The sequence below is a fragment of the Gopherus flavomarginatus genome, chromosome 5 (genome assembly GCF_025201925.1).
Source record: "Gopherus flavomarginatus isolate rGopFla2 chromosome 5, rGopFla2.mat.asm, whole genome shotgun sequence".
NCBI classification, from domain to species: Eukaryota; Metazoa; Chordata; order Testudines; family Testudinidae; genus Gopherus; species Gopherus flavomarginatus.
The window spans coordinates 135,649,086-135,669,064 of NC_066621.1; the positions used below are offsets into that span (position 1 = coordinate 135,649,086).

At 40.0% G+C, this 19,979-nt stretch overlaps 1 protein-coding gene across 4 annotated transcripts in view; it reads right to left on the reverse strand.

Moving 5' to 3' along the window:
* The window catches only part of SETD3 (SET domain containing 3, actin histidine methyltransferase), a 74,750-nt gene that overhangs the window by 49,236 nt on the left and 5,535 nt on the right, over positions 1-19,979 (reverse strand). For 3 of the 4 annotated variants that reach the window (XM_050954160.1, XM_050954159.1, XM_050954157.1), the window contains 2 exons: positions 3,977-4,086; positions 1,508-1,600 (listed from right to left, as the gene is read on the reverse strand). In XM_050954160.1, coding sequence (XP_050810117.1) covers positions 1,508-1,600; positions 3,977-4,079 — 196 coding nt within the window. In that variant the 5' untranslated portion in view covers positions 4,080-4,086. The remainder of the gene's footprint in view (positions 1-1,507; positions 1,601-3,976; positions 4,087-19,979) is intronic. The other variant, XM_050954161.1, reaches the window with a different exon arrangement.

A 19,979-nucleotide genomic window follows, 5' to 3' on the forward strand; every position in this document is an offset into this window, starting at 1 on the left:
TGGTAAACGGTACAGCAATGACTACCATAAAAAGAACGGGTTATTTATACTAAACTCGAATAAAACATTGTAATAGTATATTTCCAGATTAATTCTATATTAATTTAGTTTTTAAGTTGAGTACAGATCAATGATTTAGGGTAAAACATATTAGAACAATGTTTCAATTATCTGAAAACAATCACCAGGAAATTCAGAGTAAAGGTTAACTTTCAAACACATCCAAACTTGTTAAGGTATGGGAATGCACAGTTAATGCATTCAAGCAATTTAAACTCTATCCAGTAGTAATGTCATGAAATATCTTTATAGTTATGATTAGTGCATAATATGGTTTGCAGTCCCAAATTAAATTAAAAAAACTGATTTTAAGGACTTTTTTCCATTTGATTTTTTATTATAAACACACAACAGAAAATAGGTTGATGATCAAGTAAATAAGAGTTAAATTTTTGAGTTGATCATACTGAATGTCATGTCAGTATGATCAACTCAAAAATTTAACTCTTGCAGAGCTACCATGGCCTAGTTGTCAGATAATGGGGTTGGGAATCATGAGTCCTGGTTGAGCTCTATTCCCAAACTGACCACTGCCTCACTGAGATATTAGGCAAACCACAACCTTTTGATGCCAAAGCTTCCCTGTGTATAAAATAGGGATAATTCCTCTGTAACTTGCTATTGCATTCTTAGATGCAAGTATTTTTATTTACTAATCACAAATATGCTCATCTCAATCAAATTTTGTTTGCCCCTTTTGTAGACATTTTATTAACGTAAGAATTAACTTCATAATAAGGCTATTTTTTAGACTGCATTTGTACATAAATCTCAGATATTAAGTTTAAAAAGTGAAAAAAGCTGTTACAGGTCAGTGCATAAAACTATATCCCATGGCTCGGGGTCAGACAATGATTATACCACAACAGAAAATTCATTCTAGACCATATATTAAACGGGAAAAGCCAAACTTGCTGAGGCAAATTAATAGCCCACCCAAATCTTGTCTACCCTACAATTCAAATGTTCTCTCAGGGTGAGCTAAAACCATAGTTTTAGCTATGTGATTATGTCAGATGAGAACAGCTACTGCAATATCCCACATTTGAAACAGAACTCCAGTCACACATGGACATTATGTCTGTTGTCATACAAAGACACTTATTCTGCCATTAGCATGTTGTCCAAGGAATTTTTTTTTTTTAATTCCTTCCTTCTCAGCAATGTCTGAACTCTTGCCTTAATCCAAAGAGACAATTAAGTTAATCAAAACGACCTACAAGCACTTAAGAAGTGCTTAAGCAAGAAGTAAAAAGACTTACTTACAGAGATCATTTTGACTTCAACTTCCTGTCTTTATGAAGTTTGCCAATATTACTTTTCACTAGCAATAGCTCCTGTATTTGAATGATTCTCCACGCACCTGTATAGTTGTTTGGTATAGATCTCACTGATGTGCTACTTCATGATACACAAGTTGCTCTAAATTTTGCTGTTTTTCTATTACCTTTTTGTTTTTTGCGGATTTTCTCAACAAGAGCTCGAATCTGCACATATTCTTCCCATTCCTTTCCTGGACCAGGGGTTGGGCTGCTGCATTCTGGAAGCCAAAAATATCAAAATAATAATATTTTAATACAATTTAGTCCTTTTATCATCTTGAAAAAGGCCTTGTTTTTATGCTAACTTTAATAGGACCTTACTACCAAAGTGCCTTCACTAGATACAATATTGGACAAAATATGTATTGTGTAAACGCTATAAATTTCCTATTCTTTGAAATGCATGTAGTAGAGCTTTCCATTTCTCATATTACTTGCCTCAAAAAATGTCACCCTGATCCATTTGTCTATTCTCTAAGAAATAAAAGAGATCCAATAGCTAAAAAAATTACAAAGAAGAAGAATAAAAACTGACGGGACAGAACCATCACCAGAAGGTTTCTTCAAAATGGAGAAGATCCTTGTAACAAAAAAACAGATAACAGCAACAATACTTGGGACAGGTGAAAGATAAACTTACTATTACTATTATCCTAATTATGTTAATACAATGCTGTGAAATACTATGTGGATTGGGGAAGGGGAGAGATTTAACAATAATTTTCTTGCTTTGGACTACAACAACCACCATCCCAGCAACACTACGTAAAGTCATTGTGCCATTTACCCAATTTTGGATGCGACTGAAATGCACACTTAAATTTATACAAGCAACAACTACCCTTCTTAACCTGATTAGAACACGAGACCTTCAGGACTGAGCAAAATATCAAAGCATAGTAGACAGTAGGCATCAGGGCCTTGTCTCTGCTTGGAAAAATCAGGATACATGATTCATCTGTGATAGCAATGAATGTATAGGGTAGAAAGTGCAAAAGCAAGCTATAGTATAGGACTCCAAAGGAATTACCACTTCATTGTCTTACCACTCTGAACAATGGTGGCTACAAATCCTAATTTTCTTGGTATAGCATTTGAGTGCATCTAACAATAGGAAAATCAGGACCTGTTTTTCAACAATGGCGCAGCTGCAGTGTCACTACCAATGAGAGCTACTGTGGACAGGGATCAGATGCTGTACCGTCATGTCATGAAAACCAGCTGTCTTTCATAACTACGATAAACACACCTGAGCTCTTTCTACATTAGCCTATACACCATCAGTAGCGAAAGTGAAACTGACTCTCTTAGTTACTCCCGGGGGCATCCTGCGCCAAAAAAAATAAAAATCTTATTCATAATATCTTAAGATTCTGCAAAATTCTGCAAATATTATTTATCAAAAACACACTACATAATCACGCCAGTTTCAATTATTTTGGTAATTTATTTCAAAATACCTGTCAGCAAGTATGTCTTAACAATACAGACACAAATTCCCCAGAAGTAGAGAGTTAAAGAAAACCCCTATGACAACCCAGTTGTTTCGCTGCTCCCTTGTCTCCCAACCCCCAGAGCCCAGCCACAGGGCCCTCCCCCTTGCCCAGATACCAGACCCCTCTGCCCCCAGAGTCCACTCACTCCCCTCTCCCCCAGAGCCCAACAGTGCCCTGGTACAGGCATAGGCACACACGATCCAAAAGGAAAAACAGCCCAATGCTCAGTCCCAGGCTTAAATGGAGTTTCCTGCGCACCGCCCTCTCTTTCCCTCAGGACATGCCAGGAACCCTCTAACTCCCTTCCCCATCCCCCCAGTAGTGTCTTGTATGGGCTAGCTGGGCTCTGCTGGATCCATCGGCTCCTAGTGGCGGCTAGCAGCACTGCACCCCACTTCCTGTGGGAGAAAAGGAAATTCTGCATGCATGCTAATTTCTGCAAAATTCTACATTGTGCAGTGGTGCAGAATTCCCCCAGGAGTACTTAGTGTAAACAAAGCCTATCCAATGGAGGTCATTTGGTGAGCTCAAAATCCTTCCATAGGAGTTTAGGGCTATTTGTAGCTCCAAGTACCACAACTGAACCATGGAGAAGGTTCATAAATAAGGATACATGTAAATTTCTCTTCAAAAGGCTAAACATATCAATGAAGAATGCAATTAATTCAGGTTGGATTGTTTCTCCAACAGGTAACCATACTGCTCTGATACGACAAGTTATACTTAAATTCAAAATATTTTCCATTTGTTAATCAGAACAGTATAATCCTCTGTTTACACAATTCAGTAAGATATTTTAAACAAAGATGCTTTGCCAAGTAAGCTTAAGTAGGGTTTTTGGTCTGATACATTTTAAATGTACAGGCACATTAGTGAAACTTCAAACTCCACAAAATATTATATATCTGATATATACAAAGTCAAACTGAAATTTTGATATAGCTGTAGCTAAGAGATTGGAATCACAAGGTAACTCTTCCAGGAAACTTAACTAATGCAGTTAGCTGCCTACAGTACTAAAAAGGGAAACGGGTCTTTTTTCACTCATCCTACCCCCTCTCCTGCTTTATACAAGGATGTATAGAAAATTAAACTTACTCTGTAATAATTCACTAATTAGATTCAACATTTCTTTTGGAGAAACTGTTGCTGTAGCTCCTGTACCTGACTTCTGAGTTTTCACTCTGCTCTTCTTCCCCATCTTCCAACTAGAAAGGATAAACAGACAAACTGGAATTCATTACTAAGAAGCAAAATATAGTAACTAAAATGTGGAGCAGACAGGGTCCTCTCCTATTAGATGCTTTAAAAAAGAAAAAAGTACGCATTAATAGTTATTTCATTAAAGTTTTGCATATAACTACAGTAGAAGTATATCTTATACAGGGATAAAAAAATACTTTTTAATATGACAAACTGATATGGTGTATCTATATTGTTCATAAGAAAAAAGCATCCATGACGTGTAGTTAGCAAATATAAAGAAAAAACAACAGTCATATTATGGACACCAACTATCATATGACAACTTACATTTTACTCTGAATTAAGTTGATACCTGTTTGCTTGACCCAACCGAGTAAAGAGTAATTCAAAATGAACAGCAAATTAAAAGTTCTACTTCAAGATAAAAATAAAATTATTATTTATGTATGTAACCTCTTTGGAGGACGTACTCCTGAAATACCACACTGAGCCTCTAAGGCACTCACCCCAAACTACAGTAGTAATGATGACAGTGGTTCAAGACTCTGTTTCCCAGGGTCCAGGGCAGAAGTAGAACGGGCTAGGAACATTACTGGAACTAATCATGAGCCAGGACTCAGAAAAAAGGAGCTGAGTTCACTTCCAGTTGGCCGTGTTTGGAGTGTAGCAGGAACAAGAGCTACACAACCAGGGACAACCCTTCTCCCTCCACATTCCTTCCCAAAGGAAGACTGAGTCCTTTTGGGCCAGTGAACAGTGTCATCTCAGAAAAGACTAGAAACCCAGGAGGTTGAGGGGAGACTCAAGGTCAGGCTACCAAGAGCCAGCCTAATTGCCCATTGGAATCCAGACCAAACAGCCAAAAGGATGATCTTATCATCTTTGGTGTGGATACTTTGTTAAAACACCCTTGTTTATTTTGATATTAAGTTTACCACTGATTTCAGTGTTGCATCAGCTATCGAAGACTGAGTCTAAACTCATCATATGCCTAGGCAGGTGCTGGGAGGGAGCAGGACGGTATGTATTGACTGTAAATGTTGGGAGAGGTACAGTTTATGTATTGTTTATTTTGTCTTTTATTATTCTAATCCCTTTATCCATTGTATCCTACCCTGAATTTCCCCAAACCTAATAAAGCCCCGGTTACTGTTTTATTACTCTGGAAGTTGTAATAGCTATTTTATTGTGCTCGGGCACTCCTCTATATGAGATTGGGTGTCGAATATTTTCCCCAGCGACAATCCCTCTGTGTTCTCTATACCAGGAGGGGTTTCTTTGGGTGGAGGCACCAGGCGCCCTCATAGGTGAACCCAGAACCCATACCCCAGAGGAAAAAAGAACACCCCCAGGTATAGGTTACATGTGCATTTGCCAGAGCTGTCCATCTGTGGCTCAATAAAACCAGTTAAGAAAAACATGTTTACACAACCACAATAATGGAGCCACCAGTCTACTAATTCTTAACATGATTTTTGAGAGGAACTGGGCTATTGTAGACAGACAGCTGTCTGTAAACTATTTTAAATATGGATAAACTTGTTCCAGAAGGGCAACTTCATCACGTTAAAAACCTTAAACTGCTTTGGAAGTTGCAACTAGAGGAAAAACAGCTTTGAACACACAGTTGGCTACAGGTTTTGTTATGAGTGTGGAGTAGAGAACATCTTGTGCATGTTATAAGGAGCGGATATATATGTATCTAGTTACAGCAGTTTCATACAAAGAGACATGAAAGTGGTACCACGTACATCTTATTCATAGGATAATTTAACCTCTCGGAGTACATTAAATATACCATGAAGCTATATTAGTATGGAACATAGATAGTAATGGGAATCTATCTGCATTTAAAGCACTACTAAAATATAATTCATTACCAAATATATTATGGACTCCAGCTTCTTCAATGCGATGAAAAAAACAAGAGGAAAATTAAAAAGGTACAGTAAAGCAACAGTATTAATTTAATAGGAGAAAAGATTTGCTTTAAAGCAAGTTTTTATAAATTCAAACCCAAACCAAACCCACAAAAAAGAAAAAAAGTTCTAAGTCAAGACTAACACAGCACCCATCTCAGATTGTGGTGCTGAAGCATCACACCATAAATCTATAACAAGAACCAACAAATTCTGTGAACAACATTTTTGGACTGATTGTACAATCTTGATAAATGTGTTTTCATACAAGTGGTTACACTTTTTACAGCAGATTGTTACCAATATATGGCCATGATATAAATTCTACCCACGTTTTCATTTTCTCCTTTGAAAATGTATTTGTCATGTCCAGACTCTTGTTTTTTGTCATCAGAACGTGTGTCTGGAAACAAATTCTTGCCTGCAAAATTAAACTAGCAAGCCCACTTCACGTAACAGAAAAGCAAGCACTGGACTGTGGTATCTCAAGATATTGTGATAATAAGACATTTCCTTTTATGAAACTCTCCATTTTGATCACAACTATACATTTTTATCCAGTTCACAAATCAGAAAGCCATTACTACCCCCTCACCCAAAAGAAACTCAGAATCAGTTGTTCAGATCTATTAAACATTGTTACATCTAATGAAAAAAAAAACACCAAAACCAACCATGTGCACTGCTCAGCAAAAATAAGAATTTCAACTGAGTTGCAACCACACACGATGGTGCGTAGAAGTCTTTTCCAAAACCATCCCAGTACAGCTAGCATGTGCTAGGAAGAGAACTTCCTAAATGTCTCATTTAGATAACAAAATATTGCTCCATAAGAGAGGCCCAAGACTAATTAGTAGGGGGAAACAGAATTGTCATCCACTTACGTATGTCGACAGAACAGTGGATTTAAGAAACAGTCCTTCCCGGTCACCTGGTTTACCCACAAATGAGGGACTGCAAATGAGGGATAGTGTCACGCTGAAGAAAGCCATATAAGAGACAACACAGTCCTTTATTAGGAAGTAGAGAATAAGTCTAGCTGATTTGTGGAACTACTTTTATAATGAGAATTAAATTCAGATTTCACAGGTGATAAGAGATTTAGGATTTGATTAAAAAAAGTCATTATCATTGTTCTAACACCCTAGAAACATGTAACTACAGAAAGCTGATCCTTCCATTCTGATTTAAAATAAAGTCTGAATTACAAGAGAAAATGTGTACTGAAGATTAATAAAATCCAAAACTCTTTCAAAGAAAAATTAAACAAAGGACCCTGGTTTGCCAATAAGGAAAGACATGATCCTTAGCAGAATACACATGACAAATGTGGCAGAAACATAAAAGTTGTTTGAAATCAGACTAAAATAAGATTTGGATTAGAGCCTACAGATTTGAATGACTACCAATAGCTGTGGTCTAATTCTCTTTCTTTTTTTTTTTTTGTCTCATCTTTCTATCCAAATGATAATTCTGTGCAGAACTAATGAAAGTGTCCAGCAAAAAGAAAAGATTACACTGATACAGTGACAAATAAGCTTGGTTACGTGCCACAGCCACATTTCCAAATAGAAAGTATTAGCTAGGTTGGCAAAAGGAAGCATGCACAAACAGAGGCAGTGATGGGTTTAACTGATCTTCCCCCTTTAACACTGCTGGCAAAGAGATGCTTTGTTGCATCAGGCTCTGAATTTCTGTCCTAACTACACACACAGAACATTTCATTAATGAGTTATAAAATGCTCCCCACTCATTTTTAACAGCTTTTGAAAGAATGAACATTAAACACTTACCACCAAACATTTTTCCCTAAAAGGCACTTAGTTTGTAGCAATTTCAATTTTTTAAAATGACTGCCTAAAAACAGAATAGGTAAGCAACCCGCAAGTCCACTAGTATATGGTTTTATAGAGCTTTTCTGTATCATAACATTACAGACCTATAGAAATATGGTGCTATGTTTCCACATCAAGCTCTAAAATATGGACATTTCAACACGATACTTCAGGACAGACTAACTGCTATACAGAGTTCAATCACTGGGACATACTGCTGGAGAGTAGATAACGGCACAACTAGCAGAATTAAGGTTCCTACAGCAACTGAAAGGGCTCTCCACTTTTAATGAGACATTTTTTACTTATTTTTTTCAAAAATGTATTACCTCTTATTGCTGTGGGGAAAAAAAATATGTTTAAGTGTTTGTGACTAAGAAGGAACCCAAAAACAGGAAAGTGTCAATAAATGGGAGGGGTGAGAAAAGATTTATAATTTTTAAGAAATCAGTTTATATGTCTATAACGAGCACTACTTTTACTTGCAAGCACCACCCATGTAGTGTTACTTGGAAGCCACACGTTCACACCTTGTCACTTTTAAGGAGTTGTTATAGATGCTCATGTTACTAATTATTACTTCTGCAAGAAGATACCAAGATTAATGACAGACAAGTGAACCTTGCATGAACAGATAATATTTATTATTTCCATCACAGTTTAACCTGCTCATACAGTACAAACCTATGGTTGTCAGCAATGCCATTTCCCAGTTCAAGCACTAACCCTGTATCTTCAACCCTCGCTACATGTCTGTTCAGAAAAGGTACACCTACAGAATTTTAGATGTTTGACTGATTGCTTGAATAGCACCAGGAGAAGCTTCAAAAATACAGCCAGGTAGATGAGACTTGCATTTTCCTTAGTGCCAAGTGGCCCTTTGTGTTCTAACTGTGGAAAAACAGAATATATTTCTGAACAAATAATACAACTCAATCCTCATTTAAAAAGCCTTTAAAAACTGAGGAACATAATTAACTCAATTCCAAGATGAGAAGATGAGATTAAAGCAGGTGAGACTGGTCATATTGGATACAGAAACATGGTTTCAAAAGACAAAACTTACTGCTGAGAGTCTTCAATTACATACAAATCACTAACTCGCCAATGCTCCTTTCAAACTCTTTTTACAATGGTAGTCTCTCTGACTCGAAACCAGTCAAAGTTAATCATTTATTTATGGATTACAAACATCAAACCAAATTGTTAAACTATAACTCCTCTTTCAGAATTTCACTTGGTCTATTTACTATTTAAAAACAAAAAATAAGAAAAATGTACTGCTGAAAATTTGTTTTAATGTAAAACAGACTCCTAAAAATGACCAAAACAATAATACTTTGTACTGAATATTAACACCAGTGGGACAGATTATAGTTGATTGTGAACATATATGACTATTAATATTAACATACCAACTGGAACTCAAAAAATGCTGTATTAAAGGTTCAGTAGAAACACATCTACAAGTATACAGCTCTGAGGTAGCTGCACCACAAAGAGTATTCCTTACATTAGTATGCAGTCTAGCTTTTCACTAAACATTTTGAATCTCTACAGTATTATTGAATAGATGTCATATTACATAAGCCTGGATCCCAAAAAGCTTCTCCCTTCATTGTTTACATCTTGCCCAATCCCAACACAAAACAGCTATTTTCCTAAACACTTTCAGACTCATGAGGCGAGATCATGTATTTCCTGAACACAAATACAAGATCTTAGTGTTTTATAAAAGCAGTCAAGAATATCCCCTTACTACTGCTCAGTTTGGTGAATCACTGCAGTTAATAGGTGGATCAGTTGGGCAAGAAACAGCACACATTAGGTCTGGTTATTACACTAGATAAATTTAAGTCCCTGGCCATTACCATCAAGTAGCCTCTAGGTCCAAATTACAACAAGTTCAGTATTAACCTGTCCAGATAGGACAACAAATAGATAGCAAAGGTCAAAATCTTGGGTAGCACCACAGACTTTCCTGGAGAATGCTCAAAATATTTCGACACTTGTAAAGCATGTTTCGGGCCTTTCACCAGCCTCTGTGGCACAGCATGACTTCAAGCTTGCCAGAAAGCTGAGGATCTGTAGAACTACAAATATACCAGCTCTGTTGTAAAACAGTGAAACATGGGCACTGAAAAAGGCTAAAGAGAACTGGATTGATGTTTTTGATTCTCATCATCTTTGTCAGCTGCTCCACATTAAGTGGCAGGACAAGATTAGAAACGAGCATATTTTAAACTGAACTCAACCACCTCCATCAGGCCTGGTTTGTTTTTGGTGGCTTTCTTAGTACAGACACATTATTAGGATGGAAGACCAACAAATTCGAAAGCGTGTTTACCAAGGAATATCACTTTATGCCCAGCAATCATGTGGTCACCAAAAGCTTTGCTCGTGCAGTAAGACCACCACTGATTGACATGCTGATGGGATATTCAGTTTACCTCAAACATCTAACTTGAGATCTACCCGGATGGTGCTCAATCTGCAAGGAGGCTATGTCCTTCTGTGATTTGCCATGACAACAATGATACCAGTGTAAAATTCTTCTCTATAATACATACTTTGAGGAAGAAAAATATTGTGCAATGCCACAAAAGTCAATACTACAGTTTTACTCAGTGCTGCTGTGATCAGTTCATAGACAATATAGTTCCTGTAACACGTAAATGCCCACATAAAAGTGCCCACTTTTAACAGAGGGCAATAGAATATCTCATGTTCCCCCCATCCATACAAGAATGTGCAAAAACCAAAAAAAACCCCAAAACCCTAAATCTGATTTAAAGGTTAAATAAGGATATTTTTCTTAAGTATGAGGAGAAATGTGTCAAGTGTGTACAACATCAGACCCCAAAATTCCCTTCATACCAAAGCTATCACTACTCTGAAAAACAAGGCAAGCACTAATATAAACACAAATATAAATACAAATGCAATTCAATAATGCCATACTAAATATTAAATTAAAAAAATCTCAAGGTCAAATGGATAATGCTAGGAATAATATGAACGTGCTTGATAACTAATTCATGTAGGTTTGTACTATGAACTATTCCAGGGGTAGGCAACCTGCGGCACTCAAGCTGATTTTCAGTGGCACTCACACTGGCCAGGTCCTGGCCACCAGTCCAGGGGGCTCTGAATTTTAATTTAATTTTAAATGAAGCTTCTTAAACATTTTAAAAGCCTCATTTACTTTACATATAACAATAGTTTAGTTATATATTATAGATTTATAGAAAGAGACCTTCTAAAAACGTTAAAATGTATTACTGGCAAGTGAAACCTTAAATTCGAGTGAATAAATGAAGACTCGGCACACCACTTCTGAAAGGTTGCCAACTCCTGAACTATTCTAATACACCAGCTACCCTTATTCTTAAAGTACACTATAACCCAAGCGAGGAAATCATTTTCCTCTGATGTTTTCATCAGTAGACGGAATAGGCTGTTTAAAAAGATAGCAAAAAGCTAAGCCCACGATTGTAAGTTCTTCCCAAAGTATCAGTTTCTTTCCCTTTCCCCAGTAACAGGTTTTAAGCAGACTTGGTGGTAACACCATTTATTCAATGACAGAAGTCTGTACAGCACACTTCAGGTTTCTACTTCAGATATACGCTGCAAGATAATTTGCAGCAGTCGTGAATGATATTTACCAGTTTGTGCATTTGTTTCAATTTTTTTAAACTACTCTCACAGTGCGTCAAGAATAAAACTTTTAGATGTTTTAGTTTTGATAATTTAGCCAGAAAACCTCAAGTGAGATACAGCATCTTTTTTTCAAAAAGGTCTTGTGCTTTTACCCAATTTTATAGCTGGGCTGGTGACTAAGGCACAAGGACATCAAATGACTTCCTTGAGCTTCAATCAATCCAGCTGTAAAATACATTTAGATTGTTTGGGAACACATTGCTCGTATGCTTCGTGCTGGAAGAATGGGAAACATGTTTCATTTAATTTAACTGGAAATGTTTCTCTCCAATTCACAGAATACCAAAAACCCCTTCAAAATAAGGCTTTGGCTACACTGGCGCTTTACAGTGCTGTATCTTGCTGTGCTCAGGGGTGTGAAAAAACACTCCCCTGAGCCCTGCAAGATACAGCGCTGTAAAGCGCCAGTGTAAACAGTGCCGCAGCGCTGGGAGTGTGGCTCCCAGAACTATAAGCTAATCCCCACGGGGAGGTGGAGTACATGCAGCGCTGGGAGACCTCTCACCCAGCGCTGGCACTGCGACCACACTCACACTTCAAAGCGCTGCCACAGGAGCACTCCCGCGGCAGCGCTGTGCACTTGCAAGTGTAGCCATACTATAAGTCTACACTTATTAGTTAATGGAGATAGATAGATAGATAGATTAGATAGATAAGGAGAAGAATGGTGACTGCCAAAAGAAAGTGTTCCTTGTTGACCAGTTAAACCTCCCAAAAACATTTAGTTTACTGTAAAAATACTTGGGTTGATGTATCAACCAAGTTTTTGTATAATTAAGAAGTCACTTATTAGGTAACATTTTCTACCAAAAGTTCATGTGTTAATATTTAAAACCACTGTAAATACATGTTACTTATGTCTCCAGATATGAATTCAGCGATTATGAAAGATACCCAACGGATAGCCCTGGAAACTGAAGTCCTCTGTGTGGATGCAAAATACATATAGCAGCGCTGTTTCTACAATTGCAAATTTAAGATCCATAATTCAGCACTGCTCTATCTCCAGCAGTGTTAACAGCAGTACTGGTTGTAGTACAGACAGGACTTGGGCATTTTTATCATATCATCTATCTTTATTCAGAGTCAGATAGCAATACTACAGACACCTGAATCCTGTCTTATACTATTGCCTTCCAGGATACTAGCACTGTGAGTTGCAACATTGTTAAATTATAGGTCCTATGCTACAATTGTGTAATTGTAAACAATAATATAAGCTTCCATGGCACTGCCATAGAGCAGTGGGGGGTTCACGAAATGTTACGGGGGGGGTCTCTATGAAAAAATTCCCTAATGGTGGACAGAGCTGTTCCTAGGGACGCCGGCATGGGGCCAGCAGCCCAGAGCCCCTGGATTTTCAAGAGCTAAGCAGATCAAAGCAAGCATATCGATCATATTGAGAAGATTTAAACTTCAAGACTCCTTATAAGAAATGGAAAGGAAGGTGGATTTTTTTTTTGCTGTTTTTAAAATTAAACAGGCAGCTAATATTGTTTTTTAAATTATTACGAAGAACAAATTTAAGCTTTGTTGTAACGTGCGTTGTTTGCCTGGACCGCTCAAGACCTGAATGCTTGTGTAGGAGGAATTCTTTGAGTTGGCTTCTTAAATACCTTCATGCTGTTTCACATCTGATACTCCTTGATGAAACATACCAACCTTGTCTAATAACAGGTTTATTCAAAGTGATACAAGCTAGAAAGATCTTGGAAGCGTGTTGCCATTTTCATAATGTAATAAAAATACTGTAATGATAAATAATAATAAATAGTGTGTAATAAGCATGTCATAAAAACAAATTTTATATTTCCAAGATCAGTGCTTTTATAATTTATACTCAGGTAAAGGAGAAAATCCCTGGAAATATTCACTTTTAGGAGGGGGTTCGCGAGACTTGATATTTTAGTGAAAGGGGTTCACAGGTTGTTAAAGTTTGGGAATCACTGCCATAGAGTGACCACCTTTAGGAACAAGTAATTCAGTCTCCATTCTGATGTAGCTATTGGATTCTTTCCCAAGGTTGCCAAACATGAGAAGCAATTGTGCTCACTGTGCTAACAGTGTCAGTCTACTGGAAACTGAACCGAGACACTCTCACTTGTTTCACACAGTCCATCCAATAACTTTTGGTTACTACCAACCTTGACTTGATATAATCCACCAACCTAGAGGTGGAAATGCCTTATATTCATTAAGAGTTTCCTAAGCCATCAATTCCTCCGTATATTACTTTTTTAAATGGTGACCTGAAAATAAACACACACAACATTTTAGTACTTTGTACAAATGCTCTGAAAATGCAAAGAAACAGGTATTTCAGAACACTAATATTTTTCATTTGCTTTTTCCTTTTGCAGCTCCAGAATTGTATCTCTGCTTCACATAACATTAGAGCTTGGTAAGAAAAGTTTTCTCCAATATTGCAGGGATTTTAGAGTTCTCTTTTTTAACTTATAATCAATAAAATAGAAGATACAAAACTATGCCACACTGCATAATTCAGTTAATTGAGATGACTCCAAGGAACAGATTTAAGGCTAAATATACCTAATAGCAAGGACTACAGCTTATTAGAACTCCTAAGTGAAATGTCCTCAGGTGACTTGATGGCTATGGGGCCTGACATGAGACATTCTTGTGCCGGTTGTTAATTTTTTCCTCAACATCTTTCTGTTCATCCTTAGTTAGGACACAAGGAGAAAGTGGGTGAAGAGCTTTACCACTGCCTGCCAGGCTGCTCCTTTCCAGTCAATTATTCTGAGATACCATGCAGGCATCTCACATCTGTCCCTGCCAGTGGAAAGGTAGCGGACTCAGTCTATCTCAGCGTAAACATGCTCCTCCCCAGTTCCACAGGCCTTTACAGAAATGCAATGGACTCATCCCAGCTTTGAAGCTCACCATGTCCATGATTTTTACTATATACCCCTGACTAAAACTTGGGGGGGGGGGAGGAGAGAAGCAGCTCAGAAGGGTGGCCTGGAGGGGAACTGCAGGTGCTGGGGAGGAGGTTGAGGCCTGAGGGCGGAGCCACAGGCCCTTGGGAAGGGGGAGGAAGAGTCACGGCCCAGGGGTGTTACGGGACCTCGGATGGGGGGAGCATGTGGCCGGGGGAGTGCCGCAGGTGCTGGGGGAGTGGTTTGCGGTCTGGGAGGGGGGGGTGTTGCTGGGGCTGGGGACAGCTCCCTACTTGGCTCCTGGGAAGCGGGGACCCCACCTCCTAGCTCCAAATGCTGCCTCCACTCCACCCTAAGCCCCGGTTCTTCAGTGGCTGTCGCCCTTCCAGTAAGTACCCCAACCTCCAGCTCTGAATCCCCCTCTCAAACCCAAACTCCTGCTGCTGGAGGGCAAGGGCAAGATGCAGGCAGTCCCCAGGTCAAGTGCACTGGCCACTGCAGAAGTCACGGAAAGTCACAGAATCCGTGACTTCCTTGACCAACACGGAGCCTTATTAATGATGAACTAAATGTTAACTTTGTTTTAAGATGTAACTTTGTTTAAGATGTTACCTCCCACCTAGTAATCCAAATACAAGTTATTGCTTCATCTTAAATTGAAGTAAGGGTGGCAATACCATACCAGGCCATCCTTACTTCCACGCTGCTGCTGGCGGCGACTCTGCATTCAGAACTGGGCTCCCAGCCAGTAGCTGCCGCTCTCTGCCTGCCCAGCTTTGAAGGCAGCAGCAGCGGTGCAGAAGTAAGGGTATCAGTACTGCAACCCCTCCCTCCCCCGCATAACTTTGCAACTGTTCCACAACTCCTTTTTTGGGTCAGGATCCCTACAATTATAACACTGTGACATTTCAGATTTAAATAGGTGAAATCATGAAATTTATGATTTTTAAAATCCCATGCCTGTGAAACTGACCAAAATGGCCTGTGAATTTGGCAGGGTCCTAATTATTAGGTCATGCAGAACTAGAAACACTTCTGAATACAATGGATAGTTGAGATGTTCTTAGAAACCCCCAGGTTAGCTTTCAACAAACTACTCTGGTTATCACAGCAAAAAATAAAGTCAGTAAAGGCCACATACTTAGCATAATGTAATACAAGAAATAATTCATGCGAATTTACGGAGTACTTCTGGGCTTTGGTAAGAATTACAGTACGTTCTTGTGTCATTTATCAGAAAAACTTGCAAATGTCAGCCAGTATGTGAAATTTCTTTTCATCCTTTCAGAAGTCACTACTTCTCTTAAGTATAATGCAAGTGAAGTAATTCTCAAGTCTTAGGTAGTAAAAGAAAGTTTAAGAAATCCGATAGTGTCCCAATCAGCAGGACTCAAAGCTAAAGGATTTTTATCATCATCATCTTTTTTCCAGTGCCACTTCATCATTTCAAAGCATCTGAGTACAGCTTGAGCCCATCTCTTAATTTTAAGGCTGTCATCTGCATAATGGCCTTACCTTTGGTCAACCACAGCTGTAGTACTTACTTCCTGACTGCAAGGACAAGGGGGTTAACTCATCCAAGGCTTGCTTTAATTCCTATCCAACAAGTGGCAATCAGAGGTAACTAACCCATTTTCTCTACATTAGAAAGCAACATGCTTGATCTGCTTTGGTTCTAGAGACCTCAAATTGTCATATTACTCCAGAATCCAACCACCTCTCAAAGTGACTCTATAAATGACTTGCCATATACTCCAGTATTTCCTAAAATCTGCTATTCTAATTGTTACATTATATCATCCTCATTTAAAACAATTAAACGAATGGCAGTTTAAATGTAGAAATTATTTCTTTATATTTTTAACATTTAGCTATATATGAAAAAAGGAGATGCTAATATTTTACGAAAACGTAGCCCTCATTTACCTTAACTATGGAAAGTGGTATTTCATGAATTAAAGCCCTCTTTTTGACTGCTTACTCCAACACCAACAAAACTGAACATAATGAAGTTACATTTGCCCTAATATCTGGGGTTATGTTGGGCACAGTAGCATGGCGCCTGTAATCCCAGCTACTTGGGAGGCTGAGGCTGGTGGATTGCTCAGGGGTTCTGGGCTACAGTGGCTTTTGCTGATCAGGTGTCCGGTGACACTGACAGCATGGCCAGTGGGTGGCTGAAGAACTGGCTAGAATATCACAAATGACGTGTTGTGATTGGTGCTCTCTCCGTGAGGGCTGATGGACCTATCGATCATAGAATCATAGATTATTATTAGGGTTGGAAGGGACCTCAGGAGATCATCTAGTCCAACTCCCTGCTCAAAGCAGAACCAATCCCCAACTAAATCTCCAAATGGCCTCCTCAAAGATTGAACTCACACCCTGGGTTTAGCAGGCCAATGCTCAAATCACTGAGCAATCCCTCAAGGTGATCTAGGATTACAACCTGGATAGAAAAGAGATTTGCAGGTTTTGTTATGAAGCATGGATTAAAGAATTTTTGAAATTATAAAAAGAAAAAATGGAAGATACAGGTATTTCCACTAACTGCTTACAAAGGAATAAAGGTACATATTGATTTACCTCTGTTGGGAGCTGCATAACTCGACCACTGTATATCATAGCCTAAATTTGTACCTCCTCACAAGGAAGAATAGGACCAGAATTTTACACAGAAAGACTAAAATTGAAAAAGTAAAGTCTAAATATGGCTTTGACCTCAGAATCACCCTTCTAACTTAAATAAAGAGTTTAAAATGTTTTTTTTTAATAGTGTTCTATTTTGGTGTTTGATATGCCATTCTAAGCTAGAATATTATAATTCAGAAGTAGATTTATAAAGCAAAGAAAATATATTCCTTGCCTCTTATCACAGTGATGTTCTCTCTACTGTCCATTTCTTTGGTCAGTACTTTTTAAATTAATACAAAAAGTAGCAGAGTAAAATCCAATTGCAAATACTTTTTAGAATGCCAAGTTTTGTCTCTTGAACTCTGAATTACATTCTTCTAAATTCTGCCAATTTTAGCCCAAACATATTAGACTTACCAGTCAAGAGAAGCTGAAAATAATGCCAATGATATATAGGGGATATAAATGAATAGTGTTCCAAAACGAATTTGTCAATCTCAACTGATTAATTATTTTCAAGTCCAAGTAAATCAGAATGTAAGAATAACATCAGGAAACTATTATAACTGGTGCAGATAATGACACTTTGGTTAAGGCTGCCCAGCACCATTATAAAACTCTGTTTTAAGTTGTTTATAACTTTACCAAACTTTAACCATTAAGGCTAAGTTTCCTATGTCATGAGTCTGCCTCAGGCTAAATTTTTCTACAAAGTTTGAGCTGAAACCATTCAACTGTTTCAGAGAACAAAACTGGGGGAAAAGAAGATGTTTTTTAAAAATTCTTAAGTAATTTCATTGAGAAACTAGCACTTCCATGCTTTGAAGCAAGGACTTGAAATTTGGCATTGTGGTGTCAGGGATGTGCCTTTTGCCTTTCCCATGATAATTTGCCCAAACTTGGTCACATTATGAGACTCTGAAATGTCTCAATTTGCATATGATCAGCAGTGACTTATTAGAGTTTCACAGCTAAATTCTCCCAGGATTGTGTGTACTGAGCATGCTCCAGCCCAGGGGTCTCAAATACGTGGTCCGCGGGCGGCCTGCCAGGTTATTTTCTGCAGCCTGTGAACTCCTCGCGGCTCCCCAACCCTTCCCCAGCATTTACGTACAGAGGCTCCGACCTGGCACGCACCGGGGGCAAGCCTGCCCCGCCCCTCTCCAGGAAGTGGACAGAACCTGGGGGAGAAGAGGCACAGGGGTGTGTGTTGACATTGCTTCATGCACCGCCCCCAGCAGCTCCCATTGGTTCCCCATCCCCGGCCAATGAGAGACGCTTGGGCGGTGCCTGAAGCAACAGCAACACACACACCCCTGCACCTCTCCTCCCCCAAGTTCCAACCACTTCCCGGAGCGGTGCAGGAGCCTGTCCTGCCCCCAGTGTGCGCTGGGCCAGAGCCCACCCCTCAAATCTCTCTTGCAGTCGAACCCCCTGCCGTGAGCCCCTGGCCGCACCCTACATTTGACCCCCTACTCTGAGCCCTCTGCCGCATCCTGATCCCTTGCCCTGACCCCCACTGCACCCCTCCTGCACCCTACACCCTGACCCACTGCCCAGAGCACCCTGCCGCACCTCTTCTGCACCCCGATCCCCTGCCCTGACCTGTTCTGCACCCCTCCTGTACCCCGATCCCCTGCCCCTTGCCACACCCCTCACCCCTCCTGCACCCCACACCCCAACCCACTGCCCTGAGCCACCGCCGCACCCCTCCTGCACCCCGATCCCCTGCCCTGACCTATTCCGCACCCCTCCTGTACCCCAATCCCCTGCCCCCTTGCCACACCCCTCACCCCTCCTGCACCCCACACCCCAACCCACTGCCCTAAGCCCCTGCCACACCCCTCACCCCTCCTGCACCCCTCATCCCAACTCCCTGCCCTGAGCCCCTGCCACACCTCACACCCCTCCTGCGGCCCCTGGGGGCAGGAAAGGGGCAGAGTTGGGGTGGGGATTTCAGGGAAGGGGTTGGAATGGGGGCAGGGGCAGGGCCCCATGGAAGGGTGGAGAGGGGGCAGGGCCGAGGTGTCAGTAATGCAGCCCTTAGGCCAATGTACTAGTCCTCACGTGGCCCTCGTGGTCACTTGAGTTTGAGACCCCTGCTCCAGCCCAAGACTAGAGGGGCTGAGAAGGATTTTCCCTGCAACTGATGACTGCCAGATTCCACTCTGAAGCAGGACACTGGAACTGAGAGTAGCAAGATTGTCTCTCCTCTGCTCTGGATGCCCCTTTTGCTGGTGCAAGAAGCAGAAGGAAGGTGTTCCTGACAGGAATGCAGGTGGATTGGGAGGGAGGAGGGAAGGTCGAGAAGTTGTAGAAACCATAGCATGGGGTGCAGCAGAGAGGGGAAAGAACAGGACCAGAGGGTTGAGAAATGGAGGCAGACAGCAGCTGAGGTGGGTGGGTTGGACAGAAACAGAGGAGGAGGGGGACAGAAGTCAGGGTGTGGGCTGGATTAGAGCAGAGGAAGAGTAGAGATGTGTTCGGGGCTGCACTGGAGCAGAGGGGAAAAGGGCAAGAGCTGGAAAGGGGGAAGTGGAAAAAAGTAGACAGGGATGAAGTCATGCAGTGATTACAGAGTCAGAAGGATCTATAACCACTAGAGCAAATCCTCATTAAAATCTGGAACTCAACCCAGGGAGTCAAATTAAGGTTGCATGAGCAACACTAACTTTGGATATCATCTAACTTTGAACACTTTACTTTGCCTCTCATGGAGGTGGCTTTCTTATGCTGATAAGAGCTCTCATCAGCACAGAGCATCTTCACCAGATGCACTGCATGTGTAAACAAGCCCTCAGAAGTAACCAGCCTTCAGAAATCAACATCAAATGAAGTTACTAGAATCAAATGCATTTTAAAAAATGATAATACATCAGCCAAACAG